Source organism: Fukomys damarensis, unplaced genomic scaffold (assembly GCF_012274545.1).
Source record: "Fukomys damarensis isolate Sample0158 unplaced genomic scaffold, DMR_v1.0_HiC HiC_scaffold_17, whole genome shotgun sequence".
Classification (NCBI taxonomy): domain Eukaryota; kingdom Metazoa; phylum Chordata; class Mammalia; order Rodentia; family Bathyergidae; genus Fukomys; species Fukomys damarensis.
The window spans coordinates 32,610,492-32,626,185 of record NW_022900929.1 but is presented as its reverse complement, the minus strand read 5'-3'; the positions used below and the strand labels follow the sequence as shown (position 1 = coordinate 32,626,185).

Genomic DNA, 15,694 nt, shown 5'->3' with positions numbered 1-15,694 from the left:
CATGCACTGTTTTCAGCCTAGGTGACATTTACAACGTGGGAGGAAGTGATTGCAGCCCACAGTGGACGCCCCTAGGAGCCAGAGAAGCAGGCCGCAGAGTCTGCCACCCCTCAGCTCCCCTATCTGCCCAGCATGGCTGCCCTCAACAGCAGCACAACCCTCTTGTGGGAATTCTTAGTTTTCTGGCCAGCTGAGATCTGCAGGGAGGTCTGATCGCTCCTCTCTGCCTCCCTTGATGATTCTTTATAGTTTCTGGGGAGGATCCTCGATACCCTGCTAAGTAATAGAAAGGCAGTAACCATGTACCAAATTTACTGCTGGGCAAAATGCATGGGACAAGAAAACCACTTTTCTTTGTGGTTTTGGAAATCACAGTTAGGTCGGGATGACAGTTCACAGCTTCTGACTACTTAGCTTCTGAGATAAGTCAAGCCATATATGGTCTTCCCTTCCTGTTCGACTCCTCGACCAATCATCAAACTCATATTCATGCAGAATACAATAAATGTCCAGTAGTTAATATGTAGGCAAGCACACAGATCACCGAGGCTCCAAAATCAGAGAGAAACATAAGTTTTCTTTTGGAAGTGAGGCTTGGCTTAGAGCTATTATAAGGTTGAGACTGGTGAAGAAGAGACTTCCTGAAGAAGAAATAGGCCTGGGGAGGTAGGGGAGTGGTGGGGTTTCTAGAGTAAGTTAACTTAGGGATTGCAAGGGTCTGCAGCAGGTGCACCCTACTTCTGTCTCGCTAAGCTAATCATGCCACCCAACGTGGGCCTGAGTACCCTCTAAGGACTGTCACATAGCCTTGATGTGTCCAGGCAGAAAATGACCCACTTGAAGAGAATGGTGGCCAGATCCTGCTTATCTTTTTCTGAAAAGGAGTTTGTTGGCCAGGAGAACACAAGCCTTCGTGTGTTCACCCAGGGAGCAGAGTGATGTGGCCTGGGAAGCCTCCAAAACAGGTTGCTAAGGCAGTGCCATGGCAGCAGCTGCCTTGTGAGGGGAACCCAGCTCTGGAAGTCTGAGGAGCAATTGTTATAGCACATGGTTGGTCATTTTATTGTCATTCTTCACAAGAATGGTCTGGGTTGTAAAGGCAGCTGGGTTCTGCTTGTCAGCTCAGTGGGAGCCAAAGAAGGCAGCGGAGGAGAGAGGTCTGCAGCATCCAGGGAGAGAGTTTACCAAGAAGCAGTGCTGTACTCAGCCTCCTCACAGAGCTGCTGGAGAAGTAAAGGCACTAAGCAGACTTCCCAAACGGAGGGAAGTCACCAGCTTTGACATGACAGGTGGAGGCCCCAGAAGGAAGAAATCAAGGGCTGAGAATACGAAAAGTGTTCTGGTGAGGCGGACGGATGTGCAGGTCAGCCAGCATTTCTAGGATATTTAAATGTCAGTCCGCAAACTGGAGCCTATGCCCAGCCATGCAGCAGAACAGAACTCAAGCAAAAACAGGGAGGAAAAAAAAGGCAAGCAAAAGAAGTTGTCACTGCAGTGAAGGCAGGCTCTTACCCACCAGAGTGGGAGTGGGGAGAGGGCGGGAGTGAGGCGGCAGTGTCTGAGCCACCATGGGTGTGAGTCTGAGGAGGGAGCTCTGCAGTGTGGCAGGTGCAGGGACCCCTGTGTGTGAGCCGCTCATGGTCAGAAGAGTAGGGAAGGGGCTGGGCCAACTTCGAAGATGCCTGGCCACGGCCCTTGGCAGGTGATGGCCCTGAGGACTCAGCTGTTCTGGGAACTTTGCTTCCCTAATATGGGTTCCAGTGGGGTGGGTGGGGGGATTCCCCGGAAACCAGACCTCGACACTCCCTCTGGGGCGGCTATTGGCTCTCGGGGACACCATTTTGGGATAATAAAATGGTTAGGAAGAGACTGCTACCTTCATCAGGCACCATTCTCAACCCAACCTCTGCCTAGTGCTTGCTCCAAACCATAATTCCTAATTACAAAGGACACAGGAACCGCAGCCCCACCCAGTTCTTTGGGATAAAGTGCCTGTTTTGGAAATGAAGATGCTCACCATTTAATGAAATGGACCCTCTTGTTTCCTTGAAGAACAACGAACCCAAAAGGAGTGAAGGCCAGAAATGCAGCATTTCCTGACACATCCTGCAACACAGAGAGACTTCTCATCGGGATGATGTGGGCACAGAGGGGACAGGGTGCGGCACCTGGCTGTGTACAAGGGAGGCAGGTCACACAGTGCAGGGCAGTCACGCCTTTTCACTCCCTAGCTGTGTGACAGCAGGCAGAACACTTCCTGCGCCCCAAGCCCTGATCCTCAGGTCACATGACAACAACACCAACCTCATGCGTTGCTGGTGGGACTCCAGCGTCAAGTCACTGCACAGCGGCCTGGAGGGTCTTCACGTTACCATACAGGGCTGACACTTGTAATCGTGACTCCGCTCCCTGTGTGTGCCCCGGAGGACTGAAAACGTGTGTCTGCTCACACTCGGGCACACCCACTTACAGCAGCCACGGAGGGAAGAAGGCCAGTCCACCTTGCCGTGGACAGTGTCCACCAAAAGATAAGTGCACAAGAAGGTGCGACACTGCGACAGGGTATCGGTCAGCAGTAAGGGGACGGACACTGCCAGGTGAAAACCGGTTACCAGACACGCCGAACAATGCTGTTGATAGGTAATGTCCAGAACAGGCGAATCCACAGAGACAGCACGGGGGAGAGAGGTGGGCAGTAGTGACTGCTACTGGGCATGGAGCTTTTCCGGGTCATGAAAATGTTTTAGAATTAGCAGTGATGGTTGCACGTACCTGTGAATATACTAAAACCCACCGACGCGCACTCTGAAAGGGTAAACTTTATGATAAGCTGTTATTAAAGAGTGTCCTCTGACCCTGGTGATGGTTATTATAGCAAGGGTCCTCTGACACCCGGCTTCCTTAAGGAGGTGAGGACATAAGCAGCAGGTGGCCGAGGGGACAGGCTCCACTGAGGTGCAGGGAGCGGCAGAGAGGGCGTCCTGGCCCCCAGGGCTCTGCTGAGCCAGGCAGGAGAGAAACCCAGAAAAGAGGCCACAGTTTTTACAAGTGGGGGGATGGGCCCCAGAATGTAGGGACAGATTACAGCACATGCCCGCTCAGGGGCTGCCTCTGGGGTGTTGGGGACAGAATTTCCACATCTGAGCAGTGATGGGGAAGGCCAAAGAGCTGCTGCGAAGTCGGTCAGCTGCACCAGGGAGGCTTCCAGGCTGTAGCTCATGGTGCTGTGAACACAGGTACCTCTGTCCTGGTCCCCACACCTTCCTTGCACATAGGCATGGGTTCTCAGCCTGACTGGCCCTATGCCCATGGGCCTCCCTCAGGGAACAATGCAGGTTTGCCTCAGAGCTGCCTCTTGGAGTCAGGTTTGTAAGACCCCCTGGGTTCAGGGAATGAAATGAAGTCTATTTTGTAAACATTCTGATTAATGTCTGGTTATCACTGTCCTTTCCTCAGGGTCTGTTAAGATCTGAGATCCAGATGCTTGGCTGCAACCTCAGTGTCATACAACCCACAGGCACAACAGAACACTTAAAAATAACTGGGATGGAGAAGCTATGAAGCCACAGGTCTGGGCCCCGGGCCCGTCATTATTGTCAGGTGGTAGCTATTAATATCTGAGTGCCAGGCACTGCACACAAACACTGTTCCTGCCAGGAGGTCCCAGGACTAGGCTGGCAGGCTTGGCAGAGGTGTGGGGCAGGGCAGGGTGGGCTTTGGGCGGAAAGGCCAGGAGAGGCAGGTGAGGGAGTCAGACCGCCTCAGACAGAGGTGGGCCTGGGAGGATTTCTGCACACTGTCAGGCCAGACCCAAGGAAGTCCTAAAACTGTAGGCTTAGAAAGACAAGAGACAGGTTCCAGGATGGAGACAACTGCACCCGTGACAGCCCAGAACAGGGCTGTGGGGCAGTGTTCATCAGACTGAGTGGACACGACAGCGGGCCAGGGCAGAAGGACATCTGTAAGCCACGGTGACGGGTGCACAGACAAGCGGGGTGGGGAGGCCACTTTGTAGTGCTCTCTCAGACAGGAGAACCCTGGAAAGAACGCTGGAAGGATGGAGGGGCTGGGCCTGTGGAAGTGCATCTGGCAGGGTGGGGAAAGGGAGGAGGCAGGGTACAGGAGACCCTCCCTCTGCTGTTCCCTGCTTGCTCATGCAGGCAGGGGCAGGGAGAAGGGCTTCCGCAGACGGCCTCAGTACCCTGGGCCCTGGAGGGTCCGGTCTGGCTGTGTCATATACTGTGTGACCAAGGACAAGTCCCTTAATTTCCCCAGGTTTCATAAAATCAGGATTTGTCTTACCTCTATCATAAGTTACGCCCGGTAGGGTCTCAGTAACATTGATGGGTGTGTTAATGTTATAGCTGCCAAGTTTGTTGAACTTACTACAAATCCTTTGTATAAAAAGACCTAACATTCTAGCATTTTTTCCCTGACGCTGACAGATTTGAATTGTGCTAGTTAGGAAATGAGGGTGAGATGGGAGAATAAGACAGGAGAAGTCAGCGTTACAGTGCCACGAAGGTTTGCTGATTAGGAAGCTGAAGTGAGTGCAGGAGGAGGGACCGGAAGCTGTGACCTCGGTGAGACCTTTGAGTCGTCCAGGTCTTGGCCTCCCTCTGGCCAAAGCAGAGGAAAGAGCAGGGCTGGGTGCATCATCCAAACACCTCAGGGTGGTGAAGGCAGGACTGCAGTTGAGGGGAGCAGCTGGAATGGGATGAACTGGGAATCAAGCCTAGTGAGACAGCACAGCACTCCGATAAGTAACAGTGGCACCTCCGTAATCGCAGCCCAGTCTCACATGAAGAGGTAGTTCTCCAAACCGCTGCACATACCTACAGATGCAGGTGGGGGCTAGAGCAAGACCCCAGAAAGACCCCAGAACTTGGAGGGGTCATGGATCCAACGGCAGCAGAATGCCGGCTGCTTGGCTGTGGCCTGTGGAGCTCAGCAGTGAGGACAGGCGGACCTGGAGTCATGGAGAAATCTCTCATCTGTACCCATATGGAAATGAGCAGGGTCCACTCTGACACTGCTGGATTTCCCAGTTTCTTCTAACACGCCATTCCTGTGGTGAGCCCGCTCTGGGGCCTGTGTACAAGGTGACAGGCTGTGTGACGGTGAGGATGGACAGTGGCAGGTGTAGGGGTCACATGTTCTTTAGGCCTTCCTTCCATCATACCAAGTGGGGATCTGTCTTTGCCCCTGTTCCTTTCCCATCCTCCTGGGGTGGAATAAACACAGGTCTGGACAGGGTTACAGGGAGAGCACAGCCTCCCTCTACATCCAGCAAGAGTAGGAAGCATCTGGTTCACTTCTCCAGTTGTGAGTTAAGAAAAAGTTCTGACATTTTCACCTCTGTGGAAGGAGCTTCTGTTTGGACTTAGGGTCCCATCTCTTGTTTCTTACTATGCCCTGTGACTTACCTAACTTCTCCAAACCTCAGTTTCCTCATCTGTAAAACCAGGCATTAGCGTATACCTGGAGAGTTACTGCTACCTGGTTTTAGAGGACTCCTGGCACCTCATTGTGGAGACTGGCAGCATTGTTCTTGGAGAGGGGATCTCCCACAGGATCACATGGAACTCACCATCAAACCCAGCACCGTCACAGGGACTCCCAGGGTCACTGCTCTGCTCAGAAAAGGGGTTCTGGGGACCAAAGCACTGACTGGTTCTTAGAAGCAGGAACCTCTGGCCACCTCTGCCCAGTCCCCACGTTTCCTCTTCCAGATACAAACAGTGCTTCCATCTCCTGCGGTTTGGGACCATGGCACTCTCGCAGGGCAGGTCTCTCAGTTGTCTTGTGTCCTTTCTGGGGCATGATGCAGCTGGTTCAGTCTCGGAGGCTGAAGCTTCTAGCAGACTTGAAAGCACAGGAAATGATTCCGTGTGCTCATTTCTGAAAGAGCTTGTTGTTGGGAACCTCAAGTGGTCCTGAAAATCACCCTTTCCAAATACATGGCCAGGAGAAACAAAATGGAAATGAAGGGGAGGAAGTGGTGTGACCCTGTGACAACTCAGAAATGAAGTTTTTGGTGGAAGCTTGCCGTCTGCGAAGCTTAGGTCAAGTTCTTCATTTCAGCAGTGAGTCTGCAGCCCTCCCTACACCATAGCCAAGAGGGGCTCCCTGAAGGTGGAAGAGTTGCCTCATCCTCCCTGTCCTATTCCTAAGCTTCGCCCTGAAGTCAGGGGCAACTTGTCAAGTTGGTGCAAGGGGCTCTTTTTTGTTTGTTTTTTTGAGACAGAGTCTTGCTATGTAGCCCAGGCTGGCCTTGAATGCACAGTGATCATCCTGTTTCAGCCTCCCAAGTGCTACCACACCTGACAGGGCTCTTATCTAGAAAGGAGACTAGGGGGCCGAATGATGAAAGTAATGGTTTTACTCTAAGGGCAGAGGGTCAAATAGTGCAATTTTATTTTTGTGATCTAACCTCGATTCTGCTGAAACCAATTTCCCCCTGGTCTGTACAAAGCAGGCGTGTTGGTGAACCTAGGCTAAATTTTATATGACGACTCCAGAAAACTTATCGGTCTATGCTTTCTCTGTATCAAACTGGCAGCAAGCCAAACTTAGTTCTTGAATAAATGCCCTCTCTCCGGAAGCAAGGCCATGAGTGATAACTGCAAAAGCATAGCCCTGAGAGCCTGAGCCTGTGGCTGTGACTCAACACTGTCCGCATCAGTGACTGCGGACTGCAGGTGTCAGCTCACCTCTCACGGCCTTTACCGTCTGCACCTTCAAAGGCTCAGAGGAGGACAAGAGTATCTTCTGGGTAGTGGCGTGGTACAGATCATACATAAGATCATGTATGAAGTGCCAGGCGCATGCAGGCTTCCAATGGTGTGACTTAAATAAAAAAGCTGGTTGGTGCAGGGTCGGGGATTAAGCTCAGTGGCACCACACCGGCCTCACAAGCACAAGGTCCAGAGTTCGATCCCTGGTACCAAAAAAAGGCTGGTGATGGGATAACTACTCCTTGAACCTGAACAGGGCAGCCCATCAGTTGGCCATAGCACAGGTGGCAGGAAATCAGGGCAGATAACCAGTGTCACTGCCAGTGTGGAAGGACGGCAGCTCCTGAGTGGGCAGGAGTTATCAGGGCCAGGAGACAGACCAGCACTGGGTCTCCTCTCTCCTCCAGAGCCGCATGGAAGAACCTGGGGGGCTGAAAGTCAGGCAGAGCTCTGGACAGTCTCGTGCAAGTAGGGAGTTGGGAGCATTCAGTTGCTCCTACTGGGTTTGCCGAATTCCTCCTCTCGGTTCTGGGACCAGGTAAGGACACTCTGGGCAGAAAGAAATTGTCAGCACGAGGACAGGCTGCAGCTTCTTAATCAGCCCAGGAGAACACAGCCCAGCTGAAGAGTTGTTCTACTCTCATTTAATTATCAGAGTGATTCCTCCTCCTCCTCTGTTCTCCCTAGGGTCATGCAGCCCAGATTCTCTGGGCCCAGTAACTGTCTCTCTGTTAACAGAAAGCATCAGTATTTATTACACTGAATGCACTGTAGCAACATTAAGGAGAGCACTTGGTGGCACATCACCGAAGTGAGTCTGCTTAGTGATAAGAGGAAAGGCTCCCTCACTGCTCTGCCTGCTTGGGCTGTGAGTGAGGAGAGGTCCGGGAACACAGAGTGGACTGCTCTCACCTTCTCCCCAGGGTGTCTCCTTGGGAGCATGGTCCTATGTAGGACACATACCCACAGGAAGCAACTTGTGCCTGGCACCCAGGGCCTTCTCATTTATAAACCAGGGAGTATAACATCGACCCCCAAGGCTGGCTGAGGATCCGGTGAGAAACACAGGAAGGAAGAACCCCATGGGGCCTGCTGTGGAAAGTGGGCCACACACTGCCCTCAGGCTGGGGTGATGCTGGCCCACATAGCCTGGCCCACACACAGGGCACAAAGGCTGCTTCTTCTCCAGCTCCCTGTGCCCAGCGATGGGCAAGCTCACCAGTCATGGCTGAGTCGGGAGCCCACAGTTCTGGGGTACATGTGGATCTGGGATGGATACCAGGCTGGCTGCCCCAACACTTGGTTTCCAGACACTCGCAGGAATAGCAGAGAGAACCCTAACTACCTCAGTGGGTTGTCACACTCAAATCACTGCCTGCCCATCCATGTGAGCTGTCAGCCCTGCCCAGAGCCTCTTCCCCTTTCTGTATGTGTGGCCTCAAGGGGGCTGGGCAGGTCTGGACCCAAAGAGCTGAGCTGGCACCCTTAGTTATGGGAGCAGTTATTGAACACCCACTTGTGCTTAATCACTAGCAAGGAAAGCAAAACTCAGAAGCCTCAGAAGAAGGCCCAAGTAAGTGGAGACCAGGGCTACAGGGCAGGGCTAGCTGCCCCCAAAACTGTCTTCACTCTCTTTACTCCCAGGAGTGTCAGCAGTTGGTGGAGTGGTTCAAATTACTTGTTTGGGGGACATTATTTAGGAAGCTTGCTTATTTGTAAGTATTGATGTGTTAATTCCTTGGTAGAAACTTTCCGGCATTTCTGGCTCCAAATTCTAGGGCTTATCTGGTAGCAGACTGCGCTGGTGGGCAGGAAGCTGTGGGGTAGGGAAGATGAGCAGGGTCTCTGAATGCAGCATGTTCTCAAAGCTCATGGTAAATCCTAGCAAGGCCAAATCATGGTTAGCTCATCTACATGCCAAAGGAGATGTGGGAGCAAATCCCACATCACTGTGCTCCTTAATTTTTATTCTATTTATTACAGCTCAAATTGTGCCCCTGCCAAATTCACATGCCAAAGTCTTAATTCCCAGTCACTCTGAATGCAACCTTATTTGGAAACAGGCTCTTTATAGAGGTTATATTAACTTTAATGAAGTTAAACTGCGGTCACTAGTGTGGGCCCTCCTCCAACACAGCTGGTGTCCTTATAAGTGGTACAGTTTGCACACAGATAAGAACACAGGGAAGACAGTGTGGAGACCCAGGGAGGGGACAGATCCTCTTCTCAGGGCCTCAGAAGCCACCCAACCTGCTGGCAGCTTGCCATCAACTCCCAGCCTCCAGATCAGAGACAACAAGTCTGTGCTGTTGAAGCCCCCCAGTCAGATACTGTTACAGCAGCCCCAGGAAAAGAACACACCATTCTTTAAATGCTTCCCTGAAACTGGCGGTGTCCCCTCACCTATCAGATGGAAGTTGGCGTTGCCCAGCTCCCGGCTGGGTCTCCTTCAGATCAGGTGGATGGTGGGTTTTACTTGCAGCAGTATATCCTCTCCAGTAGTGGAAGGAAAGAAAGGAACGCGAAAAACTAAGGCAGAGACTAAAGGTATCAAAGCAACAGGGGTGGGGGCCGGAGGTTTAGCTCAGTGGCGCCAGCACCTGACTGGCAAGCGCAAGGTCCCGAGTTTGGTCCCCGATTCCAGGGGTGGGGGTGAGGTGGGAAGCAACAGGGACAGGAGATGCAGGGAGGGATGTGGCTAGGGATCCAGGGAGAGGCTGTGGTCTTCGCTGCTTGGCAGTGACCAGGGTTGCTAATGCTAGATACACGGGAGGGCAGACTAGATCACAGGTGGGGAGGGTGGGCAGTTTTCAAGTGTTCTCCGCTCATTCTCTGTGGGGTGCCCTCCACATTCCTCTTCATTTCCACAAAATTACCCATAGCTGCCAAAGTGGACCCTGGTTTTGGGATTTGTTATTTACACGACTTCACCTTGGACCCTCTGACCCTGATATGGTACCACAAAGTTATACAACATAGAGGTTCTCAATGTGAGACATTTCCTCTGGTGTCCAGCACTGGAAGAGACATTCCCTCATCCACTGGGCGCTGTGGCCTGCGCCCTGGCTCCTCTCAGACGCTCACCTTACAGGGGTGAGGATCTACTCCATAGGTCTCCAACGTCTGCGCTTTTCTTAAGAAGTTCAGCTCTGATGTTGCTGGTGTTTGACCGCTGGAATAAAGAAAAGGATGATTTTACATCTTTGCATTCCCAGCAGTCCCCCGAGGCAAACTTTATTAAGGGCCACACACCTCTACTTCTCCAGGGTGTGCTTCCTACTGGGTTCGAATACCAGCTACAGAGCCTCAAGTCTAGGGTCAGAGTCCACAAGACTTCAGAATGAGGCCAAGAAGGAATCACCAAGGCTAAGTGTGTGCAACAGGGAGCAGGGGGTACTGCAGCACACTGGGGAGTACAGCTTGCTACAGCACAGGTGCTCCTCAGCTCCGGGACCAGTCACAGGAGCATGCAGGGCCTGGCACTGTTAGATATCATGCTTTTAAACAAGTCTGAAATACTAATTTTGTAATGCTTCATAATTCTCAACTCTGGAACAAACACAATGTACGACATCTTTTCTGTGATCTAACAGAGACTAGAATGCAAGAAGGGGCCAGGACGCCTTGCTGGTGCTTCCTGCCCTGCTCCTTGACCCTAAGGGAGTGAGGGCACTGAGGGCAAGGAGAAGCCGGCCCAGCCATCTGAGAGGCCATTGCCTGGCCTTCCCGGCTGCCTCAGTGGTGGCAGTGGCAGACGTGGACACTGTTGCCGCTGGGTTTCAGGGTGCAAAGCCCTGGAAAGTGGATGAGCTCTGCAGATGTGCGGTTATTTGCTGCAAGAAGGGCAGGCAGGCTGAGAGGTCAGCAGCTGTGCCAGCTCTCGGCAGGATCAGAAACTGCTAATTTCTAACTTTATCATCTGCCCCCAAAGACATGGCAGGGAGACAAGAGCACCAACAGCAAAGCAGGCCCAACTCTTTTGTGTCCTCTGAAATGACCTCAATCACATGCCAGCCTCTGTGCCAGGAGAAGCACACAGCCTGGGCCCTCAGAGTCAAGACAGGAGACACAGACAAGCTTTCCCACATTGAAGGTAAAGCTGTGAGATCTGCCAGCGAGTCCCAGACCTGGGGAGGTCCTGAGAATGCTGTGAGGCAGGGAGAGGCACAGCCCTGGGGCTAGAGCTCCAGTGTCTACTCCAGGAGCCCTGTTGGAGGGTGGCAGGCCCTATGGGCTCAGTTCCTCCTGAAGACTGCCCAAGTCTCCAGGGCCATCAAAGCGAGCATTTCTTAGGGGAACACCCGCTTTGAGCTAGGAGAACTGCCCCACTACTGTGATGTCTAAAACACTTTTGACAGTTCTGGGGCACCACCCCATTGTTTTTTCCCCCCTTTTGGAGACATGGTTGCATTATGTAGCCCAGGCTGGCCTGAAACTCCCAGTGATCCTCCTCCCTCAGCCTCCTGTGTGCTGGGATTACAGGTGTGTGGTAGACGGCTTTGAACCAGGAGATCCTGTACAGGTCCATATTTATTCTGATCCTTGCCACAAGGGGTCACTGTTTCCTCAGGACGCCAGGAGGGACCTGTGGGGCCTGCTTTGCTGTTCTGGAAGAGGAGGATAAGCACCCAGGATTCCAATCTGGTGGGGCCCCCACTCCCCTGTAGTCAGAGACCTGTCCTGCCCAGTGATGGTCAGGACATTTCCAAAGGCTGAGCTGGTTTTGGGCCACACTCGTAAAACCTTTGCGTCTTCCTGATGGCTTTTATTTTGGGGGAGGGGACTAATTTAAGTTCAGTATTATAAACAGCCCCATCTGAGTGCAGGCCTTCCTTAGAACAGTAAATATACAGCTCTTCCCAAAGATTAAAAAAGGAATAAAATGATGACATCATGGTTTTTTATAACCACTGTAGGCACCTGTGGCCGCCATACCAGGTAGAGCGGGCGGGGTGGCTGTGCTCTAGGGAGGTGACAGGGTGCATCCTGGTTCTGTGTCCATGGACGGCCGGCTTCATGTGGCCACATGCGTGCTGCTCCATGGTTCCCTGCACATTTTGGGCAAACTAAGAAGCTGGGGAAGAAGAGCCTCCCTGCTTGAAGCCACCTCTCCTCTGTGCCCCTTGGTGCAGGGTCAGGAACTCCAGGTAGGCGTGTGGTGCTGAAGCCACAGTTCCCAAACCATTGTGCTTTCGGGGTACCTGCACCTCAGGTTGGGGCCAGCCAGCCCTGTGCAGTGCATTTGACCGGAAGCCACCTCCGCCCGACAGACTGATACAGATGCCTGCCATTTGTTATGTCCCTGCTTGGCTTTTCTTTCTTTCTCTTTCTCTCTCCCTGTTTTTGTCGTGCTGGGGATTAAACCTAGGGGTTTACCCACGCTAAATGAGTATTCTACTGGTGAGATACATCTCCAGGACTCTCCGCTCTCCCTCTGTGCTGGGGTTGAACCCAGAGCTCCTTGCATGCTGGCCAAGTGCTCTGTCACTGAGCTACACCCTTGACCTCTGTTTGTCTGTGATGTCTTTCCTTTCCTTCTCCCTAGTCCACCTGCTTCACTATTTATCTTAGTGAAGCAAACATCTCTGAAGGGCCAGCCCCTGTTTTCCCTGCAATACAACTTCTCGCTGTGCACTGCGGCCTTAACCATCCTTCCTGCGAGTGAGCTCACAGGGCTGGGGTGCGCACCTCTGTGGGCAGGGTACAGGGTCAGGCAGCCAGGGACATCACGCCTGTCAGCGACTGTATGAGCACGGGGAGGTAGCTCAGGGTCCTGGGCACGAAGCGACCGTCACGCACCTGAGTTCTGTCTTGTGAATTTCAGCAATTTTCCTTTCCAGCTTCTCTGAATGTTTAGGAAAAAACTGGAACTTGGAACTGTAGCCTTCAGGATGTTTTCCTGGGTCATAATCTCCAATCTCCGCTTTCAAAAATAAGGCAGAATAAAACAGTTGTGGAGACAGGTAAATCACCACTGGCCAAGTGACACAAGAGGGACACACTGAGCAGCATCCACAGCAGCGTCAGGGTCAGGGAGGACACGGCCCACGGAGCACATCCTCCTTTGTCCTCCCAGGTGTGCTCACTGGGTTGATGTTCAAATCTAAACCATGAGCCAGAAGAGCTGACTTATGTGCTGAGGTCACCACAAACAAATTTGCAATAAAAGAGCAGAAGCCTGCACTGTGGTCCTCAAGCTCAATCCTGAGACCAGGGCCAGGAACAATGACCTATGTGGCAGGAGGAAGCAGTGAGTGTCACCCGGAAGACAGAACCTCCAGGGCCTGAGTCCTATCAAAAATCTAAATCTGACCGTGAGCATTTTAGCAGGGACAAAGCAAGTTGATAAATGAGCCATGATCTAAAAGAACTCCACCTTCTGTCCGAATTAGTCCCGATGAATACATTTTAACATTCACTGAAGGCCGAATGGGGGCCTGGAGCCTGCCAGCGACCCAGACTTGGAAGACTGCTATACCCAGTCACTGTCGCTGAGTCCAGGAGCACCAGGGTCTGAGGCTGACTTCTCAGCCATTCACAGAGGGGGCTCACCCCTAACAGCTGGGGGTCTCGGATCAGGGCCTCGGGGAGGGCTGTGGGCCATGGTGTATTGCAAGTCAGCAGCCAGTTTCCCCTGTGAAGAGCTGTGCAGGGGACCGGCTGGGAGTGAGAGAGGAGGCAGCCCCAGGTGCTTTGTCCTTCCTGGGGAGCCACAGAGCCTCAGATGAGGCAGGAGTAAATGTCAGGAGGAGAGCATGCCCTCTTCTCAGGATAAAGGCTTGTGGCTTGTGCTTTTTAAAAAAATTACATATTTACTTAGGATGCCATCTAAATTATGTGAGAATTTTTATTGTTTAGCAAGAGACTAAACCCTTCCCCTGAAATTTTGGGTAAGTTTGAACCTTGGAGTTATTTATTTTTATTTTATTTAGAAAGCACCAACTGGAAAACATCAATGTTGAAACACCAAATATTTATTTAAAGAAAAAAAATGAGAAGAATTTAATGTGGATATTGGGGCAAAACTGAACGGAGGACTAGAGTTTAAAGTTGCAGTTACATCAGGCCAGGCTTCCTCTTTTTTTTGTACCGGGGATTGAACTTGGGTTCTTGCACTTGCAAGGCAGGCAGTAGAACCACTGAGCTAAATTCCCAGCCTCAGGCTTTCTCTTTCAAAAGAAAAGGGGCATCTTTTGGGACCTTAAAACTATCAAGCACCAGCCAAATTTCCCATTTTGTTAATTTTTAAAATAAGAGTCTCAGAAGACTGAGTTTCATATTCTTAACACAGTTGTGATATTTTTTTCCTGCCAAAAGGACCTTCCTTTCTTATTGGCAAACAGTTTCGCTTCACAAAGGTGGGAATTCACAGATTCCCGAATATATCAGTTTAGATTCTCTGATAAAAACTTCATGATTTTAGTGCGTTAGCCCAGAACACTCCAGTGGTAATGAAAGTTTCAGGTAAGGACTAAGACGTTTAGGAAGTGGCACTGAAGCAATCTCAGCATTTGATGAGAGGAGGAGGAGATATGTGAAAGGTGTGCGTCTCTCTTTACTGCCTTGTGAGGAAAAAGTCAATCTGGGCATCAGCCGTGTAAGGTGCACCTCTCCCTTACTGGTACGTTAGGAGCTGTGCTTGTGACTCTGAAAGTTTTCACACCCCCGAGTAAGCACTCTGATAGTCTCTGACATAGATAACAGAATGCCACACTCTTCACAGCTTGGAGATTAGCATGAGAGGCTGGGACAAAATTGACTTCAATTACTCTCTGCAGTGTCGGTGGCACAGGGCAAATCCCACACAGAGTCAGGAGGACTTTGAGGGGCTGGTGATGAGGACTCAGATAAGACTGACAATGGAGTGCTTGGTGCTTTCTAGCCCTAGGGAGTCTAGAGAAAGATCCTTTGGCGTGGACTCTGCTTCAAGTTAGATATTGCTTAGACCTAAGAAGTAGTCATCTGTGGTCACTGAAATGATATAATCGGCACTTAGCATAAAAAGCAAATTTGTCTTGTCAAAAGTCATTACCTTGAAGGATATAAGCTGCTAACAAGGCAGCATCTGATGTTTTACAGAGGAGGCGGCCATGATAGAGATCCCTTTTGATTTGTAGGAAGACCAGATACCTGCAGAGAAGACAGAGGGGACGCTAGAAAGGATTTCTTGGGTTATTTTAAAGAAATAAATATGTAATGTAACACTATCAAAATATTTGTCATTTAAAAGAAAAAACTCTCAAAACATACTGTAGAACAAATACCGTTCCCATTTCCAGGGAGACTCTTTGTAGTATGTTTTGCTTGGAACTGATTTGAGGTTCAATTCAAAAGCAACTTGTCAGTTTCCTTCTGGAGCTCAAAACAGAAATGGCGCTTCCGGGTAAAAGCAGTGGCCCCAGCGCCCGGGTCTGGAAGGAACTGGCCCAGTCTGTCCAGTACCATCAGGGCAGCCTGCACGCCTGCTGCCTTGGCCTCTGGAGTAGAACAGCAGTGGAAGGAAGTGGCCCTTGGGCTAGTGTGGCCTCAGCTCTCACAAGGAGCCTGTCCGTAAATGGAAATAGCGTGCAACCGCGGCAGAAGCCAACCAGACCTGTCCAGGTCGGGACGATGTCTAAGAAAAGGCACTGGTGAAGAGAGCACGAAAAAGTCACCAGAAACCTGGGGCCAGCATTTCCTCAAGTACGGAGAGCTCACCTCACGTGGAGGCAGGGTGGAGGCGGGAAGCACTTCCTGCCCACCAGTCTCTGTTACACATTTTACACTGGAGACTCCATGTAATCGCTTATAAACCTGGGAGACAGCACTATCATTATGCCCATGTTTGCAGATAAAGCCGGGGCTCTTGTGATTCTCTCGTGGACACATGACTAAGTGGCACAGCCTGGATTCCAGTTCAGCACTGTTGGATCCACGAACTTGGTCTTAGTCCCTGCATTTTTTTTTTTTTTTTTTTT

General features: G+C 51.3%; 1 protein-coding gene across 4 annotated transcripts in view; it reads right to left on the bottom strand.

Moving 5' to 3' along the window:
• Frmd5 (FERM domain containing 5) overlaps window positions 1-15,694 on the bottom strand; it is a 43,854-nt gene that overhangs the window by 12,993 nt on the left and 15,167 nt on the right. For all 4 annotated transcript variants that reach the window (XM_033764941.1, XM_033764942.1, XM_033764943.1 and 1 more), the window contains exons 4-7: window positions 14,770-14,867; window positions 12,537-12,660; window positions 9,822-9,909; window positions 2,018-2,106 (exon numbers count right to left, since the gene is read on the bottom strand). In XM_033764941.1, coding sequence (XP_033620832.1) covers window positions 2,018-2,106; window positions 9,822-9,909; window positions 12,537-12,660; window positions 14,770-14,867 — 399 coding nt within the window. The remainder of the gene's footprint in view (window positions 1-2,017; window positions 2,107-9,821; window positions 9,910-12,536; window positions 12,661-14,769; window positions 14,868-15,694) is intronic.